Consider the following 24,602-nt stretch of genomic DNA (forward strand, 5'->3'; position numbering starts at 1 on the left):
AAAAACAAAATAGTCCCTACAGTGAAGGAGTTTACTACGGTGAGAGACATGTCCATAAATACAGACATGTAAAATGAATTTTTGGTGGGAAAGGGGGAAGTATAGCAGCTGGGGATCCAGGAAAAGCTTTATGTGACACTAGAGCTGAGACTTGGAGGAAACTAGGGGTTCTAAGAGACCAAGTGAGCAGATTGCATTTCGAACAGCCCACACAAAGGCCTTAGAATGGAAAACTTTGTTTCAGCAAAGTTGAAAATGACACAAAGACAAGGGTCAATTCCCAAGTTTTAACAAATCTTCTTAGAAAAGTAACAGTGGACATGATGCCTAATAAATTCATAGGAAATAGGAAACGTTGTTATATGAACTTGCTAGGATGACCAGTGACCTTAAGCCAAAATAGGCTTTGTTTTCCCACCTAACGGAGTAAACTGCATATGGCAGCCAACTTCAGAAAATACACAGGAAAAAATTCCGTGTCTCTTGGATGACTTTCTCCAGAAAGTACAGGTTGTAACCCTTTACCAATTTTCCAACTAAAGAATTTCATTATCCTAGTTAACTTCCTAGCACTCCTCCAACAAAAGTCTGTTTTGTGTATAATAGCTCATCTCTCCACCACCATGGAGCTCAGTGCCTTTTCTGATTTTTCCTAATACATGTTCATTTGTACCACCTCGTTCAATTCTTAATGATTGTCAGTACTTTTTGTTTAGGGTAATTAAGAGTCCCAAAAGAGACTTTTAACTCAGCTTTAAAATTTTGAAGAGCATTTGTATATGTGTGTGTCTATGTGTGTGTGTGTGTGTGTGTGTGTGTGTGTGTGTGTGTGTGTAATGTAATCTAGTCTTTTAGAGTAAAATACTTCTTAAAGACCATAGTAAGGGGTAAGATCAGAGATCATGAAAAATAAAAGGAACGTACAAATAGCTTTTGGCATATTCATATGATGGGGTACAATGGTGCTATATAAAATTATTTAAGAGGCATGGAAAGATTTAGAACTCATTCAGAGTAAATCAGAATCAAAACTATTTATACCATATATGAATGTCCATTGTATGTGCATGTGTCTACGTAACCTGTATAAAGCCATTAAGGGGACACTTTGATTATGTAAACTTATTACAAGAAATGGAGTTTTTATAGGTGAAGAGGGCAAAGGAAAAAAACCAAATTTTTTAATTTTTAAAAACTGAGGTGGTAGGTGCTAAAAAAGTGAAACGTTACTAGTATTATCAGATGGATTTTCTTTACTGGTTTTACTTAACTTTTTGTCATGAAACACCTCACAATAGGATTCATCTGAAAATATATAAAATGCAAAAACACTTCAATAAATCTTTTTTTAAAAAATCACTTTGTGAGATAGAATCAGGGCAGAAAGGGGACATGAGTCCAGTGGTTCCCAAACTTTTTTGGCCTACCACCCCCTTTCCAGAAAAAATATTACTTAGCCCCCTGGAAATTAATTTTTTTTAATTTTAATAGCAATTAATAGGAAAGATAAATGCACCTGAGGCCATCACCGCCATCCTGGATCACTGCAGCACCCACCAGGGGGCAGTGGCGCCCAATTTGGGAATCACTGCATTAGTTCACCCATGTAGTTCAGGGATTTGTAATGGGTAAGGGTTGGGGAACAGTATCTAGGAACATGGGTGAGAAATAAAAATTCATTTTTTCCCTATTCTCAAATTAAAATTTAGGATACCTTTCAATTATAAATGTTGGATACATTCTGGGTCATCCACAGACTTTAAAAACTGCGAGAAAGGTCTATAACACATACAAAAATTCACACCCCCTGATCTGCTTCAAACCTCTCATTTCACAGATGAGGGGTCTAAGACCCAATGTGCCCCACATTACACTAAATCAGTGACTGAACTGGGACTCTAGGTCTCCTAAACCATTCTAGGGCTCTATCACATTATTCTCTCATTATTATTATTATTAGTCAACAGACTAATAGACTATATTAGAGGATCTGTATCTTGAGGCATTTATTCTAAGACCTATTGAAGCTAAAGCTTTGGATATATTGGGTATAAAGGAACACCCGCTGTCTCTATACATACACGCACACATAAACACATATTCTCTTGCCCTGCTCCTGACACTCAATACCTTGACATCCAGCAGCATCCCACCTCACCACCAAAAAACAAAAATAAAAACAAAATAAAAACGTAAAAAGTTAAAGTGAATGCAGGAAAAAAAAATCACTGCTGGGGGGAACACGACTGCATTTGACCCTGAACATAGGTCACTGAAACCTCAGAAAGCAAAATCATGGATGAGGCAGCCCTACTGTTATTTGATATATCATGGACGTAGTAACAATTGATTCAGCTCCTGTCTCTAAGGAGCTTTACAGTATAAAGCAGATAAGACAGTGGCATATATGTAATCAATATTCAGTCAATCAAGTTTGTTTGCGGTAGGTTTTTTTTTAATAGCATAACTGCTCCTAAATGATTCTAGAAGCTCTGGGGTACAGAGAGGCACCAGAAGTCATGCCCCTGGCCCCTAGATGTCTGATAAAAAAAAAATCATAAATGAAACCAATGAGTTATCACAAAAGATAATTGTGTAAGGTTGTATATAGATACCACAGGTCTTCTGAACAGATTCATTTCCAATTAGGAAAGGAGAGACAGGACATTTGCTGGGCCACAAAAAGGATCCCAATGTGCAGAAGAAAACAAAGGAAGAAATCCAAGGGGGGACAAAAAAAGCATCAGGAATGTGGTAGTTATGTGATGTGAAACTTCAGCATCATCTATCTATGAGGGACTAATAATCTATTAGAGCTCTAAAGTTGGAGACAGCAAACATCTGGCCCAAGGACACAATTAAAAAAAACTTTGAGTCACTCCTAACTTAAATAGGTCAGTTTATAACCCTTGTTCTAAAATTCCTCTTCTAGCTTTAAGAAATCTAATCCCAGATTTCTGGCCTTGAATCATACATGCAAATATTTTCTCACTAACAGTAAACATAGTGTAATTGCCCATTCGTGTTAAGAATTCTGACTTGGTAAAAGATTAGATTCTAAATTTTTGAGGACTTAGGGTGGCCATATAGGATGTGTGCATAAGTAGTGAGAAATAGCACTGGATAGATAAGCCAGGGTCAGCTTAAATTTAAAGCGAGTCAATAATGAGCTGTGGAAAATTTTGGTGAAGGTTGTGGTGGTAAAAGTAGTCTTTATAGAAGCATAAGTTAGCAAGGATTTGTATGCTGGCTCTGGAGTTTAGAAGAGCCTCGTCAGAGAGCTGGTGGCTTTGGGCATCAGTTTTGTAATGCTACTTGATGCTTAAGCCAAATTACTCTCCATACCTTTGTCCAAGCTGCTTGGTATGCCTTAAAGACCCTCATTCCACTGCCTGGTGAATTAACTACCCTTCAAAATCCCCAAATAAACCTTCCCTGACCTTGATCTCATCTGTACCTTTGCCATTCAGATCTCACACGGTATTTTGCTGGCAAGCTACTTCTCTGTTATAGTGTATGCCGTATCTTCAAGGTTGCAAGTCTACATTACTGGGAAAATGGTACCACTGGCTGGACAAGAAAGTTGAGGAGAAATGTACTGTGGAGGTGGTGGAGATGGGGAATGGTTTGGTTTAAGATTTGCTCAGTTTGTACAAGAGGAAATCACAAATAAAATATACAATATGATGTATAAGTATTAGCATGTGCAAATGCTATGGTTTAGTTCAGTGATGGGCAAACTATAGCCCACGGGCCAGATGCGGCTCTCTGAAATGTTCTATCCAGCCCCACGACATTATTCCTAATCTGATGAATACAATGAGTAGGATACAATAAAAATGAAACTCTGAAAGAGTTGCCTTGGAAACAGACTGAGAGACGAGCATTTCCTTTCCTTTGGCTCCCTCTTTAAAAAGTTTGCCCTTCACTGGTTTAGTTGGTTTCTATTCTTTTATCAAGACAGAGAACGTGTCATCGAAATATGGGATTACACTATATATATATATATATATATATATATATATACACACACACACCACATGAGTTGAGAAAATCTTTGGATGTAGGATTCAAGGCCAGAGATGTTAGATGAGTTAGATACACAAAGGTCAGTCTCACTAGAACAAGGTGATAGCTAAAATTCAGTCATATTAACATTCTCAGTCTCTCATTCATAAAACCCATTACTTACACAGATACCAATAATCATTAGGCAACTAGCCAGATTCCTAGCAGATTGAAAGCATCTTTAGTAACTATGGACTTTTAGCAGTACCAGGACCTAAACTGTACTATAAATTAGTAATTATCAAAACAATATGGGGGGCAGCTGGGTAGCTCAGTGGAGTGAGAGTCAGGCCTAGAGACAGGAGGTCCTGGGTTCAGACCCGGCCTCAGCCCCTTCCCAGTTGTGTGACCCTGGGCAGGTCACTTGGCCCCCATTGCCCACCCTTGCCAATCTTCCACCTATGAGACAATACACCGAAGTGCAAGGGTTTAAAAAAAAAAAACAACAATATGGTATTGGCTAAAAAACAGAATGGTGGATCAATAGATTAAGAGTAAAAGACCTCAGCAATCTAGTGTTTGATAAACCCACATCCCAGCTTTTGGGATAAGAACTCACTGTATGACAAAAACTGCTGGGAGAATTGGAAAGCAATATAGCAAAAATTAGGTTTAGATCAGTATCTCACAACCTATACCAAGATAAGGTAAAAATGGGCATTTGATTTAAACATAGTGATCTTACAAGTTAGGGGAAGCGCCTGTCAGATCTATGGAGAAGAGAAGAATTTAAGACCAAAAGTGATGGAGAACATTACAAGATGTAAAACAAATAATTTTCATTATATTAAATTAAAAAGGTTTTTGTACAAACAAAACCAATGCAACCAAGATTAGAAGGAAAGCAACAAGCTGGGGAAAAAATTTTTATAAGTTTCTCTGATAAAGGTCTCAGTTCTCAAATATGTAAAAAACTAAATCAAACATAAGAATCATTCCTCAATTGATAAATGGTCAAAGGATATGAAAAGGTAGTTTTCAGATGAAGAAATCAAAGTTCTCAATAATCATAGGAAAAAATGTTCTAAATCAAAGAAATGCAAATTAAAACTGAAGCACTACCTCACAACTATGAGATTCATCAATATGATAGCAAAGGAAAATGATGTTGGAAGAAATGTGGCAAAATTGGGACACTAAAAAATTGGGACACTAATGCATTGCTGGTAGTTGTGAAATGATCCAACCATTCTGGAGGGCAATTTGGAATTATGCCCAAAGGACTATAAAACAATGCATACCCTTTGATCCAGCAATGCCACTAGGTCTGTATCCTAGAGATTTTTAAGAATGGGAAAGGACCTGTTTATATATATATATATATATATGCAAAGAATTGGCAAATGGTTGAACAAATTGTGGTATATGATGGTGATAGAATACTATTGTGCTGTAAGGATGCTTTACCTACATGAACTGATGCAGAGTAAATAAGTGGAACCTGAAGAACATTGTACACAGGAAAAGCAATATTGTGGAATGATCAAATGTGATACACTTTGCTACTAACAGCAATATGATGATCCAGAATTCTGACACTGTATGAATAAAGCTATCCACTTCCTGAGAAAACCATTGGGAGTAAGAATGCAGAGGAAAGCATATGATTTATTACTTATGCTTTAGGGTCGTGGTTTATATTATTCACTTACAAAAATGATAATGTATGAGCTAGATTGTATTGTCAGCTCCAGGAGGGGGCAGAGTAAGGGGGGAGAGAATTTTGATTCTATAACTCCAGAAAATTCATGGAAATTTATTAATATAAAAACTATTATTAATATAAAAATATATATCCAGAGACATATTTTAAAAAAAGGATAGGCTTTGACTAACCTTAGTTTCAAAACTTATTAATAAACTTAATTTTAAATTCCAATTATTTTTCATATTTTCAAATTTTTATTCAATAGGGCTATATGTGTTTCATTAAGACAAATGCTGTGGGGGTGGGGCCAGCTGGATGGGAAATCCCAAGTTCAAATTCAACCTCAGCCACTTCCTAGTTGTGTTACCTTGGACAAGTCACTTAACTGCTTTTACCTAGTCCTTGATCTTTTGTCCTATGAGTTAACAAAGCAGAAAATAAGGTTTAAAAAAAAGACAAATAGCTATTTTAACCTTAAGCACTATGAGTTTTATCCTTGGCTTGTTATCTTTTCAACAGATTTACGAATTATGTAATTTAAATATTTTACTATTTTCCTCCACTATGTGCAATTGTCATCAACTATAAACTGAACCATATACAAGAACTGAAGACAGCTGTCTTACCTACCTCATTTTTGCAACCACTTTGCCACAAAATCTGTGTCTGAAAACAGGCTTTAGCATTCAAGTGCCTTGGCTTACATTGTTTGAAGAGCCACTTTAAAGACTAGAAGCGTAGAAGGGCAAAATTATAGTATCTACATGGAATGGTAACCAGCTCTTTAATTTCAGGTAACTATTAAGAGCAACAAAGTTCTCTCCCCACCCATCTCCTTAAAATTAAAAGATGAGGGTGGGGGGTGGGGCAGTTTGGGAGGTTATTTTTTCCTCCATCTCTAATATGAACTCACATGGGTAGCACAATTTTTAAAAAGCTTCAGAGTGGATTTACACCTTTCTTCCCAGATAAGAATCTATCACTGAATCTATCACTTTGTTCTACAAAGACAGGGTACACCTAAAGAAAATAAACTGGAACCTCTAAAATCTCAATCTCATTTACATTTGAAGTCCTGATTATCCAACACTTCATAAAGAGAAAACTGGAGAGGCAGAGGAAAGTGAAACAGTAGCATAGCTACTGAAATAATGCCCAATATCTTCAATACTCATTTTCTACTTGTAATTTCCAGCCAATAGTTTTCTTTTTAATAGCAATGAGGAAGGGGCAACAACACATCAATGATTCAAACCAGGTTAACTGTCTATGACTTTTTCCCATGTTTAAGGAAAAGCATTTTTTTTACATTACAATTAACTTTGCAGTCATGATAGTGTATGTTACTCGGGGTCCTCAATAAACTAGTCCCTTTTAGTATCCATTTTCTAACACCAAAGTTGTTTTATTCTTTTGTTTGGAAGGTGAACATCAGCATCGATAGTTTGTAAAAACCTAAATGCCAGTACCAATTGTGGAAAGAGTGTAATGTTTGTTGATTTAGTAACAATAAGACAAAGGGAAATATGAACGTTAAGGGAAATATGCAGTAAAAAGAGAATCTAGGTCCAAATTCTGCCTCTTCACATTTGTGTGACTTAAGGCAAATCATTCAAACTCCCTGAGTTTGTTTTTTGTATGGGGGAGGCGGGAAAGGTGTTGAACTGCATGGCCTCAAAGATTTCCAAATCGAAATAGATGATCCTGTGATGGCAGAATTTTAGAGTGTCTCGGACTCTGCTGTCACCTGCTGGCTTACATATGGAACTACAAATGTGTAGGTACAATCCGCCGATGCAAACTGAACACTCGTGCTCAAAATAATAGCTATTCCTTTATTTATAAAATGTGTCCCTGAAAAGATGTCCAAGACATTTACATTGACCCCCAATTTTCCATTTGCATACTGAGAAATTTCCAATAGAAACAAATTCCCCTATGTAGTTTAAATGTCCCAGGGTGTTTTAAAAAAAGTTGGAGTAAGGGGGAAACCCTAGATTAGCAAGAAATTGCACTACCTACACTCACATTTAGGGGCATTTCAACAAATCTATAGAATCTTATTAAATAGTCTCTAGGTATGAAGAGCTATCTTTTTGGGTCACAAACCTTTTTTTGGTACCCTTCCATGTTTTATTTTTTTAACCATTCCTACTGGATTGAGGCCAATTGGCACCACTATTAGAACCAGACCATATTTTGATAGATAGATAATGGGATCTTTAATGGCGGGGAGGGCAGAGAGGGAGCCTGCTCAATTCTAGTATAAAATGAAGTTCCCATATTAGAAAGCTAAGATCTACTCTTTTCCAGGTTTCATCTTTCCTTAGGCCTGCTCCAAAATAATATTGCACCTCTTCTTTTTTTGAATCATGAGTTAAAATAATAACTTTATATTTTCTTTTATTATATCCCACACTAGCAAGACGCTGGAGATATATTGGGTATTTTAATAAATGGTTACTGATAAAACAACTGTTAGTGAGTTTTCATGTTTTGGATTTATTTGTATTAAAGGATATTCCATATAAGTCCTTCAAAATTAGGTCCTCTATATATATTTATTTGAAAGAATTAAAAGGTCTGTGGTATTTTAGGAAATATACTTCTAATGTCCAAATAAAACTAAATTTATATTGAAACCACAAGGATTTTTTTTGTGTGTAGGAACAATATCTTATGCGCAGTTTCACAGATCACTTAAAAAAAATTGTTGTAAATCTAACACCTTCCAATAGGAGTAACAAAAATGTCCTAAATCAACTTGATTTCACCCAAAAGGGTTAACTGTCTATATATCTAAGATGTAAGTTTTTCAATATCTATATAATAGGAACTGGAACCTGAATACAAATCTAGAAGACAAAATATAACATTATAATATCTTGCTATTCTCCTGGGCTCCATCTACCTTCATGATAAAACATTTCTTTGGTCAAGTTTCCCTTCAAAAATTGATTTCAAGAATTACTTTAGATGTATAGAATAGTTTACTAAGGACCTAGACATAAAGACATCTTTAAGAAATACTTTATATAGCCAGAGCTGATATTCTTGGACCTTTTTGACTGCCAACTAAATATAAGTAGGTCAGGAGTCTTTCTTTACTAAATTCCCTCAACATTAAGCTACTATAAGCCAATTCTTGTGTTTATAATTTTGAGAGGTAGATTTTAACATATTTAGGCATCATAATGATTAACATTTAAATATTTGTATGTGAAGGGACATATATCTTAACAAGAAGCTAGGGAAAGCTGTAGGTTCCACTTTGTGTACCGGTTGTTTGTAACAGCTTAAATTTAAAAAAGAGGAAGGTCACTGCTAGGAAGTAAAGGAGAAAAATGAAAGTTTTAATACTATTAAAATTTCACCTCTCTTTCCCCATCTTACTTTTTTAGGTTTTCATTGAGAGCAAGAGAACAGTGAAAGAGAGAAGGTGAAATATAAAGAGCCATCTAGGAAATAAAAGGACAAGAGCTTATTAAGGGAAAAATTTAGGATGAAAATTTTAATTAAGGGAAGGAAATTTATTCTTGAAAACAAAAAAATTCACACGTTTTCATTTTATGTCCTGAAGGATGAAAGGGAATGCCTCATAGGGAATGCTAATTTACTGGAAGCAGGAGTTAATAGACATATTTGTAACAATTCTTTAGATAAAGAAATTTTTTTTAATTCTACCTTAAATGCTTTTAAGTTTTAGACAGTAATTAAAAAAAAATTAAACTAGGCCCAGTGCATTGATAAATAAAATAATCTAAAATTTCTCAATTTGGGAATACTTTTCTATTTATTTTTTAAATGCTATAAACTTCTAAAAATCCAATCCCAGTAATTGCCAGCAAAATACTGAAAACATCCAAATGCATAGTACAATATGCATCTTCTTCCCATTCCAGAATTTCACCATTTAACACCAAGTAAATTAGTAACAACTTTTTAATAAAAGGAAACCATGAATCAGTTCTTGCAACTTACAGATAAAAAACTATTTAAATATGAGTATTATTATAGTGAAAAAGATATTAAACTTCTTACCTTACCAAACCAACCCCTTTATAGTATCTTTGCCTGACTTCTAACAAAGTTTTTTTTTTTTTTAAACTTAAAAGAATGAGTTACGGAGACTCAATTATCTAAGGAAACCATTAATGTAATTTGGAGAGGATAACTTGGTACTCAATAATGGCAAAATATATTCTTTTTAACAAGCTCCCCATCCCATCCCGAACATAAAAGACAAACTCAGCAGCTCTCACAGCCCAGCATATTAAAAAACAATGCAAAGTTACATTTACCAGATCCTACATTCAGAAACCACCAAGGAACAATGTCCCCACTGGCATCTATAACTACAAAAACAAACAATCCAGGAATGAATGGAAATGAGATTGGGAAAAAGGAAGAGCTTCAGATTAGTAAGCAAACCTTCCATATTACAATGAATTAATTTTGGAAAATGAACAAAACAATTGCTGGGCTAAAATAGTTTAGAATTTAAATCCTGAATTGAGTCAAGTCTGAAATTATATTGCTAATTTTTGGAAAAATAGGTTCTTAAATCATTATTAAGATTTTGAGACAAGGATTAAAGTAAATATCAGAGAAGGCAAAGCCTTCTCTGATATTATGCCAGTTATTTGTACTTGGCTAACTACATGTTAGATGACATGTGGAAAAAACGTTATTGCCCTTGATAGATTATTAGCACCATTATGTGGAATAAAAGAGTATTTTCATCAACTACTTTCTAATGTCATCAATATGTAGCTAAAACATATTTGAAAAAACCTGATTATGATTAGTGTTCTGGAAAATGGGAAAAGATTGAGATACTTTTTTAAATTATAAATTTGGACCTGTTTAATCAAGCTAAATAGAAAAGGTAGTGATCTATTTTAGATAACCAGTATCATGAGTTGCTACCAGCAACCTGATTTTTCTAAACCAACAAATATAAAATACATTAAGGAATAGAAAAGTTATTGAGACTTATTAAAAATCTCAAGGACATGGAGCATTACAAAGTAATTTTCATATGCCCAAAACAATTCAAATAATTAATGCTTGAAGCATATATTGTCACTGTATATATATTGTCACTTTTTTCTAAATGATGTTAGGTATACTAAATATTTTTCTGACAAAATAGGGCAGAATATCCTAGGAATATAGTTGCGATTTCTTGGGCATTTTGGAGAATAAGCTTGATTTTCCCACCAATAATAATAATCTACACTACTTATCATGTTTCATTAATTATAAAGAAAAGACTACCACACACATGCTACAAAATTAGCCTTATTTTCCTTACTAATGATTTGCAACTAACATTTTTCTCAGTATCCTGGAAAAGTACAATTTTAGATGAACTTTCTTCTTTTCAAAGAAAGGTTCTTAAGAGTATAAATTGCTACGCAGAAGCACAAAGTCTTTTAATGCAATCTTCTATAAGAAGTAATTTGAATTTTAAAAGAATCTAACAGCAGATATGATTCCCACTGAGATACACCTTAATCATCACTTTCTTTCTTTGCTTTCTATTAAATATTTGAATTCTAGACACTAATGACTTGTACTAACATTAAGCATCCAAAGTATCAGATTTAACACACTGGAAATTTTTGTAATAAAAATGTGAAACCATCTTATTTACATGAGCTCTGTTTCCATTAATTACTGCTTCTGAAGTTGTATTATTTAAAATAACTATCCAAGATCTCATTGGTTATTTTGAGGTGTAGATAAATGAACTCAAGATTGTTATTTCAGATAATACTGCATTTGTGGTCCATTTACTATGGGCAAAAAAATAACCCTACAATAGAATGCTAAGGATATTCGGGTACTCATGGTTGGCTAGTGAAAACAGAAAAGACAATTATAGCAATTTCATCAGACATTTTAACAAAGTAAATGTCTTGATGAGTATGTGCTTTAAACTTATAGTCATTATATATGTTTTATTTATTGGGGCGATGCAGAAAGTCACAAATGAGGAAAGGACACTAAGGTTTTAATGAGGGGAACAAAAGAGTTGTTTTCACCAGTATAGATTCACATTACAGTACACCAATATTGACAGCATTCTTTTGTCTATTTTTGGTACATAAGATGGAATCTCTCTACATAGCCCTGTAAGGCTTCAGAAACTAAAAAATTTAAAAAAAAAACCTATTAGTTTACAGTTTATTTAAAAATTCTGAAAGACACTGCAAGTTCTAAACTTTAGTAGTGCTAACCCATACACAGCCATCAGGGTCAAGAACCCAGTAAAGGAGCCCCCCCCCCCCTTCCAAGGAAGTGTGGCGACAGTGGAGTTGTGCAATATGGATGTTTCTTACTACAAGAAAAGAAATTACACATGGCACATTCTCATTCATATTTTGTAATGTAAAAAGTTACAAACATACCTAATCAAATAAATAATAAAAAAAAAATGAATTTGAATGTGTTTGTTAAGTATCCTAAAACCACTACATAGAATAATGGCAACTTTCACTCACAGATTATTTACATGGTAATACCCAGTGTGGGTACACTGCTACAAAACTCGAAACAGAAGGAGTAAACTTGAAATGTTTTCCATAATAAAGATCTAGCAGCATGACTATCTAATGCTGTTTTATCCCAACTGCTTTTGAAAAGTTTATTTTAATCCGTGTCTTCATCCAGTTCAGAATTGTCTTTATCATAAATATCTTTTACTAAAAGAACCCGTACAAGCATATTTTCCAATGTGTTTCGGTCCAGTGAATTAGAAGTGTACCAGACAGGACTATCTGTCGAACTTGAACATTCTGGTTGTAAATAAAAAACATCCGTTCTTTGATTAAGATTCTGTGGACTGTGGGGGAGGAAAAGAAAGAAAAAAAGCAGGGAATCATTTTAAAGAAATGAACATATGCTTATTTCCCTACAACATTCTCTTTCACCATTAGAGAATCTAACCACAATCAATGAATTTCCAAGCAACAGCTCTTTGATAAATATCTAATGTATAATTTTCACTTTAGGAAGTTTAACTGTAAGTGCTGTGATACAGAAATTATTGCTCCAACATTTTTTTATAAATACATGAGACAAGTTTATAATTACAACATGAAAATCATGAAATAGCAGAAATGTTTAAAACAGATTTTTCAGTGGGCAGTCCCATACAAACAAACAACTAGTTATTGGTCGAGCACTGTACTTGTTGACAGAGCCTCTTATACACAGCAAAATGTAAATCTTTTAGCGTGGCTTGACCAAACATTTCAACTGTAAATATGTACAGTTGGAGATGGCCTAGTTACCACCTAATCACTATCTGTAGCATTATTCCTAGAGAAAAATCAAATCTTTGTTTCCAACTATAAATTAAGTTTCTAGAATAGAATTTGGTTATAAAATATCCACTGCCCAAATTAAAAAGAGATGGTGATACTCCCCCTAAGGGCTCTAAATATGTTAAAGGAAAAGCAAAAAAGAGAATAAAAGAAAATATTTTCTTTAACCTGATACTGGAGAAAACTATTAAAAAAAAAACAAACAAGACATAACTAGCCACTAAGTTTACTTCTTTTGTAAAGTGCTACTGCTTAAAATCTTATTAACACTTGAATCCACTTTGTCTCTTTAAACTAGGTTTGCTAAAAGACTGGCTTCACAGACATGCAAAAGAAGAAAAATTAACAGATATTAATGAATATTATAATAATTTAGAGACCCTTCCTAAAGTTTGTCTTGGATTCCAAAATTATTACTTGACTGAGATCTACTAAAATGTGAATGAATTAAGAAACTAAAGAGGAAAAAACTAAAAGCAATGAAACTATTTTTATGCCAAAAAAATGTTAACACCTAGAGCCATAAAACCCAAACCCTATTCTTCAAAATATCATCATTTGACTTCATATTCATTAATATATGCTGATATGGACTATTTACCTTTTTGATAAGTAGCATTCATACATCTTCACAGGACATCTAGAAGGATTGGCTGTGTTTTCAATTTGTTCAAATACTGGTTCATCATCTTCATGTTTTCTCTTTCCAGTAGTAATTTTATCTTCAAAAAACAATAAAAAAAGAACCTCCTGAGCTCATTAACATAGAATAATAGCTATTTTGTTACTCTAATGACAACAAAGATTAGAAATAGCCACTAAGGCAATTGTGGTCTGTGGAATGGGTTTTAAAAACAAGAACCAGTATGTAAGCTGAAATTAGTAGCTACCCATGCTAAAAACATTGTTTTTGAAGAAAAATGGGGTGATAGATTTTATAAGTTTTAAGAATAACCCTTAGATACTTGGCATATTATCAATGGAGTCCCTCAATAGACTAAGTAGGGGACAACCCTGCCATAGACATTCCCAAAACAAAAATTGGCTACTCTACCTTCACTATCAGCTCCACACAAGGAAGACACTTGGTATCGAAGACATGCTTTGTTTTCCATTGTTACAGAATTTTTTTTCCATTGCCTAAACACGGTGCCAAAGGAAAGTCTTAAATGTTGCTCCACTGTTTTCAGGCCAAAATATTTAGTGTTAAAGTAGAACAGTGTATTCAGAAGAGCTACTGGAGAGTGAGATCCTAGCTGTTTAATCCTCCAGAGATAATCTTCTTCAACACGAGAAAAAATTGACCCTTAAAAAAGAATAAGTATTAAGGAAATAGACAATGGAGGTAGATATTATATATAATTTTAAAAATAACAATAACATAGATATGACCTTAAAAAATGATAATCAGCCTTCTACCCCTCCTATAAGGGTATATAATGCTTCAAAGCTATAAACTAATCATGAAGAAATATCAAGAGATTCCAGGGATTTTCATAACTGACCAAAAAAAATTTCTATTTGAAATTTCAGGTTAATTTCAAACTACATAAACAGATAACACAGATAAAAGATGGCTTATTTTATGCTCTGATAATCACCCTCTTTTATTTTTTATTCTTTTATTAAAAGAGAATGAAAACAAATGTGTATAAATTATGAAAAGAAAAGCAAAAATAAAAGAAAATGCAATACACAATCTAAATTTCATCCCTAACCTTTGTTGGTGAAATAACTCCCCTTTCTCAAGATACCCAAGTAGTACAAATGAAGAGTAAAATAAAAAAGAGTACAAGTGAAGAGTAGCCTTGGTTAATGTATTAGATTGGTAATTTTATTTCTTTTTGCAGAGGGAGAATGAGGAAGTGATAACATTTTTTTTAAAACCTCAACCTTTTTTTTATTGAAAAGAAAAAGAGAATCAAAATATGGCTCCATAGGGGGCAGCTGGGTAGCTCAGTGGATTGAGAGCCAGGCCTAGAGACGGGAGGTCCTAGGTTCAAATCCGGCCTCAGACACTTCCCAGCTGTGTGACCCTGGGCAAGTCACTTGACCCCCATTGCCTACCCTTACCACTCTTCCACCTATTAAGTCAATACACAGAAATTAAGGGTTTAAAATTTAAAAAAAAAAAAAAAAAATGGCTCCATTCCTTGAACCACAGAACATCAGCTGATATCATATCCCAATTTAGGAAAAGATAGGGAGAACAATCACTTTTAAAGATATGTTTGCTATATAATTAAAATTGTTTGACTTTCTCTTGAGCAGAAAAAAATTATCAACACCTTTATCTAACATCTTTATTTCTTTAATTATATTATCCTTAAACAACAAACATTTTAACATTTTAGATTTTAATTAAGCAAACAAAATATTAGGGAAACTATTCATAGCAAAAAAAAAAAAAAAATTACCATCTGGAAGTATACTTGGTTGCCAACTTCTAAGTATTTTACTTAATTCTTGTTCAAATGTTTGGTAACCTGGATCAATAAATATGTTGTCTTTTCGATTACTACCACACAAGTACTACAAATTTTAAAGAAAAAAAAAAGAATTCTGTTAGAATCAAAATATCTACTTATAAGCATCAAGAAATCATCACGGTTTTATTTAGATAACAAAAATTATTTTAGTTTATTCACTATCTAACTGAAAAATTCATGAGAAAGGTAATATATAAATCAAATGAGATATCTGTGAAGTGCTTAACATAGTATCCAGAATACAGTAGCTGTTAGTGCTAACAAATACTTGTTGCTCCACTCTCCCTATGCAACACATAAAAAAACCACTAGCTCTTAGTAATTTTGGCAGAAAGTGACTAGTCCTTTAAAGTCTAAAGTTAATCATAAATTACCAACAAAGTGCCATTTTTAAAAGTTCAACCATGACTGAAGTCTGCAAAATAATCTTCCTCTTAGGCATATGCCAATTTTAATTTTCACAGATTACTAAATATAAAAAGTGTAAAAGGGGAATAAGTGGTAATGATTTAACGGCCATGAAAAACATACCCAGGATGATATTGGTCCTATCGACTAGCTTTTAGAGGTCTGTTTTTTTGTCTTCATAGGCCTAACTTATCACATACACTTTACATCTTAGTGACATGAAGGTTTGCTTTTTCTTTAGAAACTTAGTTTTGCCAAGGCATAGATAGTATCTTCTGAGAATGAAAATTGTTCATGAAAATGACTATAGAATCAAAGCTATAAAAAAATCTATTTCACCAGGCTGGACTAATAGCTGTCTTACCAGGAACCTAAGTTGAATAGTACACCGATATAAATGCATAACGGGTTTTATTTCCATGTGGAAATGAGCTTTGTCTACTTTATAACATATAAAACCAGATTTTACTGTTCACCCAACCTCTCCATTCTCTAGGAGATAGCAAGCCATTTTCTCTTACTATAACTAAAAAAATGGTTTAGTTCACAAAACTGTACCAATAATATTCATGAAGTTCAACAACAAAGCTAGATTTCAGTATTATACCTTCATAGTCTCAGGGTACTACCAAATTACTAACCTCTTGGATGCCAAGGCAAAGATAATAGATGCTGTCAGGTGCATAGTTCTCTCCATTTGGCCTTCGGATTTCTTTGACAAAATGGGCTAACCCATAATTAAGTTCAGCTGTAGTGTGAGATAGTAGATCCTCTTTTAACTTTACTGACTTGGCTAAGAAAAAAAAAAATCAAACTCATTTATTAGTATTTAACTGTTTCAAGCCACAATTAAATAAATTGAGATTTAGTCTATTTCGCATGTTTTCATTATAGTTGGGTTCCTTCCTTTCCCCCCCAATATGAAAGTGGCCATCAAAAAGCCCAGGTCAAAAGACAGAATTAGAAGTAAATTGAATCAAAATACTTACTGGATTTTAATTCATCTGATACTAGTAGGTCTTCATCAAGTTGCCTAGTTTTAACCCAGTGTTTCCAAGCATTTACACCATATGTATATTTGAAGGGAAAGCTGCATTCTGAATTGTCAGAACTATCATCATGTGACTGGTATCCTGATACAGCCTTTCTCTTTGCTCCCTGTTAATGAAACATCACTGTAAAAACTTTTTTAAACCTAATTTCTTTTGCATGTAACAAAAATTACTACTTTTAAATAGAAATTTTAAATTTTGATAGGTAAAACCTATATAACAGTCTCATGTTTTGCTGAAAGCAATGAAACTGATCAAGTTTGGTTCCAAGAAGGTATAACACACAAACATACCCAAACCATCCAATCACAAAAATTAAAGATTATGGCATATATAGAAAGTAATTCTCTCAATATTTTTGTTAGTTTTGGTAAAGACTATCTCCCCCTTCTTTTTATTCATTGTTCCATGGCAGGGGTCAGCAACGTATGGCTCTTTCTGCAGGAGCCATAAAGTCAATTTTTTTTCAGGCGCTGTTACAGGAGCGCGCACTGTGAGCGCTGTACGGTTCTCACGAAATTATATTTTAAGAAATGTGGTGTTTATGGCTCTCACGGCCAAAAAGGTTGCCGACCCCTGTTCTATGGGATTGTCCCCAGGAGGGGTGAAGGAAAGATACACTGAGAAATATAGGTAAAATAAAAATAAAACAATTATTAAAATAACTTGTGTACCATGAATTAAAAAAATTTGCAGTTAAAAAAACTTAAAACAAAATATGGTCTCAGACAATTCCTAACTGTGTAACCCTGGGCAATTAATCCCCACTGTTTAATCTTTACTGCTGTTTTGCCTTGGAACACAGTGGAATGTAAGAGTTTAAAAAAAAAAAAAAAAAAGAAAACTTGCGAGATGAAATCTCACCAGTATGTCAGCTCAGGAAAACACTTATGAAACTATTTCATTTTTTTTTTTAAACCCTTACCTTCTGTCTTGGAATCAATACTGTGTATTGGTTCCAAGGCAAAAAGAGTGGTAAGGGTAGGTAATGGGGGTTAAGTGACTTGCCCAGGGTGACACATTGGGAAGTATCTGAGGCCAGATTTGAACCAGGGACCTCCCATCTCTAGGCATGGCTCTCAATCCACTGAGCTACCCAGTTGCCCCCGAAACTATTTCATTTTTGAAACTACATAGAATTAACTTAAGTATGTTTACTGTATAATGGGAAAATTAATGTAGGATAGGAATTATTTTCTAAAAGCATTATTAAATGAACCCATAATAAAAAATTAATTAGGTACTTTAAAAAAGGAAACTGAAAAAGCTACTACGAAAACAATAAGTATCTATAATTGGGCTTCCTCCACACAATTATTATATCCTTGAGGTTACCAAATTTAGTGTTTCAATGACCTATAATGGATGTGATATGCTTTGAAAATTTTACATTGAGAAAATAGTGATAAAATTTTATTTGATTAAGCCAACGGTCAGCAACCTTTTTGGCCATGAGAGCCATAAACGCCTGCAGAAGGAGGATGGAGGCAGAAGGTGCTGGAATATGGGGTGGGAGCTGAAGGGCCCCCTGGGGCACATCCTGGGGCTCTGCCCGGACTGGCCCATCGAGAGGTGGAGCCAGATATGGTTAGAGAGCCATACCTTGCCGACCCCTGGATTAAGCTAACTTCAGTCTGCTACACACAATTCCTGATAGGAAAATTACTGGTTAGAGTAGTTTAATTTCTGTAGACCTCTAGCTGTGATCATCATTGATATTCACAAACCACCTTGATTCTTATCCATAGAACTGATTTATTATATGAGCTTCTATTTAACTTCGGCATATTACATGGATAATTAAAATGCTGAGTGACAAAACTTTTACTTTAAAAAGTCACAGATGAGCCAGATAGAAAGTGTTTCTGTCATTTTTAAATAACATATATATGATATCTGTTAATAGATTTCACAAAATTTACAGGAAAAAATATGAGATTGTTTTCTCCATATCTTAAGGATACATTAAAGACCATACTCAGCCACTATTCTCAACTTAAAAAAAAAAAAAAAGATAATGTAGCAGAAAGTTAGTATTTTATACCTTCTTTTTAGATCGAGGTCGTGGCTGCTCCTCATATTCTTCCCCAAAGACAGGTGGTAATAGAAATTCATTTTCCATATCAAGCTCCTCAGCAGCTAAAAAGTATATTGTTATTTCCATATAAGAACACAGTGTCAAATTCCAAAACAATAAGAGAAGTGGAACTAAAACAGAATGCAAATTAAATGAGACTTGGCTGGGATTTTCAATTTCAATTTTTGGGATTTTCAATTTCCACTTCCCAGGAGGGAGATGTGATCTGGACTTTTGTAACCAAATAAAAACTAGAATGACAGATAATTCTATCATGAAATCCACAGAATAATATTTAAAATGAATAAGGTAAGAAAAATTTCATGAGATCTATAAGGACAAGATCCTTAAAATGGGGTTCAAAATAGAAGTGCTGAATCAAAATTATAAAACTTTATATATGCTCTCTGGCCAAAAGTAACTTTTGATAAAGAATTCAGACTAGCATAAACATTTTGGTTATTTTAACTGGATATTATTTATGAATTGACTGTTTCTGCAATATGGCAGGATGATTTAGGGAGACATATGAAAACTAATCTTTTCTTCCAATAAGTTCTGAAGAAACTAACTGTTCAATTTCCACTAGTTTAAAACACTATTCTCAGATGATACCAGTGACAACCTACAACTAAGTTTTCAAGATAAGTCATGCTCTGCTCTGACATGTTCCAATTGTTATTGGCAACAAATGCATGCTCAACTTCTTTAAATTTCTGTGCCACTCTAAGTAATGAGTAAAGAAATCAGGGAACAACAAAGGCAGTGATGCTACATTATTAAATGAATGAACAATTATAAAAACAAAACAAATAAAAACAAATAATGAAAGAATATAATGATGTTTCAGTACCTCTAGGAAAATCAATTTCAATGTCAAGGTCTGGTTCATATGGAACATCAGGCATACTTGCTTGTGTTTCTGTGTCAGAATTCTTCATGGCATCTGTATCTACTATTACATCTGTTTCAATAATTACACCTGAAATAATTTTAGAAATATTATATCCCGAAACATATCCAAAATTATAAAACCACTTTTCCATTCAATTTTAGAAAATACATGCCAAAAGGAAGGCATTTACCAAAACACACTAAACATCAAGAGAAAAATATTCTAATTCTTATAGAAAATTCCAGGAGAAAAATAAACAAGTACTTAAAAATACAAATAGTTCTCTACATTTTCATAAGCAGTAATAATAACTAAAATATTAAAAAGTCTTTAACCTCAATCTTCCTTATTGTTCACAATAATAAAGGATAAAATGATAATAGTCTAAATGAGCAAAGTATTATGAAACTTCTGATTAGTAATACTCAAAATCATTTTAGATTGAAAAGTGTTATTTTGTGCTTCACCGAAAGCACAGATGCCCTGACTAAGGAACAGACTCGGCTATCCTACACTCACTAACATATTCATAAAAACAGCTAGACTAACTCACTGAATCCAGAGGCTCCCATTCAACTGTTTATGATCCATCTATTGTCAGTCACTATTAGCACATAATCTTCCTTACAAGAGTGATAACTTATTTTCTTTATAAAGTCCCTCATTTTTACATGGATCAAGGCTTTGATATTTTTCTAAATAAAACTCAAGTGACCTAAAGCTTCTACTCAGTATTTTATTCTGAACTGACATGCTAATATGTGAAACAATATGTTAATACTGTTTGAAGTAAAATTTCCTATCATAATCCCTCTATAAATCATCATATATAGTGATGAACATTTCTGACTCCCATGCCAACTTTATCTGAATAGTTAATTCAGATGGAAATGATGTAATATACTTGGCCAACAACTATAATCATATATGTATAAATTGTGTCTTAAAAGCTACCTAAAAATTTCTTAGCCACTTAGATATCCACCATTTGTAGATATCAAGCCAAGGTCACTAGGAAAGTATTTGTGTACAAGGCAAAAATAATACAAAAAGAAAATGCTTTTAAGAACATATTGTTCTCTAAAGCCAATTACTAATTGTCAATGCAATTATTCTTCTTTCACTTTCATTAATGATGCAGAGGTAGGTCTCTAAAAGGACAAATTCTATTAAAATGAAAATGCTAAATACAGAATGCTAAATCTTGCAATGCAATTTTGGGTGAAATAACACAGAACATTGGTAAATATGTGATATGTGGAGTTTTTATAAAACGAAAATGTGGAAGGTTTGGGTAAGAAGAAGGAGAAAAGATTGAGAAAGTACAGGATTTAATTTAGGAGAATTGTTTTGCAGTAACTATGTTTGATTAAGGTCCTGGATTGAGGAACTTAATTCATTTTCCCGAGTTCAAATCTGGCCTCAAATACTTACTAGCAGCTGTGTGACCTTGGGCAAGTCATTTCACCCTCTTTGCCTTAGTTTCCTCATCTGAAAATGAGCTGGAGAAGGAAATGGCAAACCACTACAGCCTCTTTGTCAAGAAAATCCCCAATAGGGTGACAAAGAGTGAAACAAGACTGAAAATGGACAGAATAACAAGTGTGAATAAAATTGGCTTATACAACAGACAACTATAGTGTTGTACTCACTGTTAATGTCAGTAGCTTCAGTTTTTTCTTCCTCTTCAGCCATCATATCTGCCGTCATTTTAAGCAGCTCACTACCAAGGGGATCTGAACATACTTTACTCTCTAACTCTTCAGTTACTACGGGAGTTGTTACAGGAGTTTTCTCATTACTCTCCGATGGAGTAGGCAAAAATACAGGTACTGGCACCTAATAAATCAAAATATCCACTATTACTTTAAACTAAAAACCATTAGTAAATGTCTTTTACAATAATAATTTTGATATTGGATATCCTTTTATTATATTACAGTGTGTACGACTTTGAAAAGAACATTTTTTTTAAATTACTAGTAGTTTCTAGGTAAACAGAATTTATACATGCTTTACAAGTATCTAAAGGGGAGTTTGGAAGAGGAATTATGCAGAAACATAGTGACAGCAGTAAAACACTTGACAGTATAATGGGCAAGATAAAAAACATTTGTACCAACATTTAATAAATCCTGAATAACAAAATTTGAGGAAGTGAATTTAATTTAAAAACTGTAAAGGAAACCAGATAACAATATGGAAGGAGAAAAAAAGCACACCAGGATTAGATTCACATCACATAGCAGATTAAATTATTCAAAACAGAAAAATAAATAGTAAAACAAAATATTAGAAAATATTAAATGATTTGCTGAAATTATGGATATAATTTACTCAATGAACAAAATCATCAGAAAGAAATCTAAAGATATTGAGATGTCTTCCCATGCATCTCAATAGTTAGAGTTTTAAAATTATTTTTATTGGTATCTTCTTTTTTTAAACCTTACTATAATTTCCCCACTATCTTTCTCCCCTCCTTCAAAATCCTCCTATATAATGTAAAAATTAATTTTTACAAGATACAAAAAGAAAATAAATTTTTTAAAATATCAGCAATGCTGATCTATACTTTAAAAAATTCAGAAAATGTTTAATGTACCGCAAACTTATGATTCTCCACCTCTGCAAAGAGATGAGAATATAACTTCCAAGTGGCTTATAATTTTACAACATTCGCTTCTTTTATTTTTTAAACCCTTATCTTACAACTTAGAATCCATATTATGTATTAGTTCCAAGGCAGAAAAACAGTAAGGGCTAGGCAATGGGGGTTAAGTGACTTGCCCAGGGTCACACAGCTAAGAAGTAGCTAAGGCCAGATTTGAACCTAGAACCTCCAGTCTCTAGGGCTGGCTCTCAATCCACTGAGCCACCCAGCTACCCCCTAATCTTTTACTTTTTTTGTAGTTAACTCTTTTCATTATTGGAGCCATTAGATATATTGTTTTCCTGGCTTTGTTTACTTCAATCTGCATTAGTTCACATTCCAATGTATCTCTGTATTCATCAAATTTCTCATTTCCTTCAGCACCCCATATTTCATTATATTCATGTACTCTAATCTCTTTAGTCACTCCTCAGTAAACATCAATACTATTTCAAATCCTTTTTCATCAAAAAAGGACTAACATATACTTTGATGTATATGAAGACTACTTAGGGCAGTTTAGGTGGCAAAATATTAGAATGCTGAGCCTGGAGTCAGGAAGACTCAATTCTGTGAGATCAAATTCGGCTTTGCACGCACGTGCACACACACACACGTATGCATGCGGGTGTACTATGTGATCCTGGACAAGTCCCTGTAAAATGAGCTAGAAGAGGAAACGGCAAGCCACTATAATATTTGCCATGAAAACAATCAAATGAGGTCAGAAAGAGTTGGATACAATGGAAAAACTGACAACAAACATCTGAAGAAATGGCCTTTGAGTAAAAGCCTAGTAATCATATTTCGAGGGGGGTAGGGCAGTGTCACAGCAAGAGTTTAACTTTGGACACTTGGTCTCTAAACAGTTCACCATCGCTGCCATATACCCACAGATTTTTACTTTTTAGTTTTTATTATTCTTGATGAACTTTTTGCTTTATTATAAAACATGACTTTCTGGTAAATAGAGAGGATAAAAGGTTATAATAAAACTATCTTCAAAATGGAGGTGTTATATGGAATAAAGTCATAAAAAGTGACACATAATTGGGGGGATCTCCACCATTAAGTCTTTTTGGAAGCAAAATCAGATATGTAATATTTACGACTTATAAAACTGAATTAATTTCTAATTAATAACAGTTAATTGGTCAAAAATACTCTCTGCACATTCTTCAAGGGAAAAAAATTATCATTATCCTATCAAATTATGTGTGAAGGGAACCCTCTCCCATGTCCCTATAATCCTAGTTATATCACCTAGTGTGGGTTATGGGACTGAGTTTGAACCGGACATGATTGAAATGGACCAGAAAGGGAAAGGGAGGGAAAAAAGGCTGGAAACAAGGAAGGAGTCTCTCTTTCAGCAAGAACCAGCCAAGGGGAAGGTGGTTGAGGGAGCCATGTGGAGAGAACGCAGATAGTTAAATAGAAGGTTTCTTTTCTTTCTAATTCTCTGCCTATACCTATCCAAGTAAATACTAATGTACGTTATTAAAACCCTAAGGATCAGGGTCCAAAATTTTATTTCTCATAATTATGAATTGGTTACTAGAACAGCTAATGAAATGCAGGAAGGCACATGGCACCAATTTTTTAAATGGCACATCACTTTGCCTACTTTTGTAGTTTTACTGTGCCCAATAAAATCAGTATCTCATGTACAAAACCCTGATGGATCTCAAAAATCAAACTTACTGGAACAGGAACAGTTGTGGGAACAGGAATATTCTGACTGTACATATGCATGGGCACTGGGATATACACAGGTACAGGGATAGGAACTGGAACATATTCTGTCTTCCAACTGTCTTCTAAAAATATAATATAAACAAGTTTAAGCAATGATAATAAATATTTCTTATGTTAACTGCTTAATGTTAAATGAATGCAGAGAATGAGAACATTCAAATATGAGTAAACATCAATTAGAAACTTTCCCATGTGAAAAAGGCTTACAAAAGTAATTAAGAAA

The 24,602-nt window shown here is 33.7% G+C and overlaps 1 protein-coding gene across 1 annotated transcript in view; it reads right to left on the reverse strand.

The window, feature by feature from the left end:
* Nucleotides 1–11,667: 11,667 nt before the first annotated feature.
* Nucleotides 11,668–24,602, reverse strand: part of ZMYM2 (zinc finger MYM-type containing 2) — an 87,459-nt gene continuing 74,524 nt past the window's right edge. Inside the window, exons 15-24 of the mRNA XM_044668309.1 lie at nucleotides 24,326–24,441; nucleotides 21,624–21,810; nucleotides 19,930–20,058; nucleotides 19,044–19,138; nucleotides 16,937–17,105; nucleotides 16,589–16,740; nucleotides 15,468–15,582; nucleotides 14,105–14,356; nucleotides 13,652–13,772; nucleotides 11,668–12,566 (exon numbers count right to left, since the gene is read on the reverse strand). Coding sequence (XP_044524244.1) covers nucleotides 12,374–12,566; nucleotides 13,652–13,772; nucleotides 14,105–14,356; nucleotides 15,468–15,582; nucleotides 16,589–16,740; nucleotides 16,937–17,105; nucleotides 19,044–19,138; nucleotides 19,930–20,058; nucleotides 21,624–21,810; nucleotides 24,326–24,441 — 1,529 coding nt within the window. The 3' untranslated portion in view covers nucleotides 11,668–12,373. The remainder of the gene's footprint in view (nucleotides 12,567–13,651; nucleotides 13,773–14,104; nucleotides 14,357–15,467; nucleotides 15,583–16,588; nucleotides 16,741–16,936; nucleotides 17,106–19,043; nucleotides 19,139–19,929; nucleotides 20,059–21,623; nucleotides 21,811–24,325; nucleotides 24,442–24,602) is intronic.

The sequence above is a fragment of the Gracilinanus agilis genome, chromosome 3 (assembly GCF_016433145.1).
Source record: "Gracilinanus agilis isolate LMUSP501 chromosome 3, AgileGrace, whole genome shotgun sequence".
Classification (NCBI taxonomy): Eukaryota; Metazoa; Chordata; class Mammalia; order Didelphimorphia; family Didelphidae; genus Gracilinanus; species Gracilinanus agilis.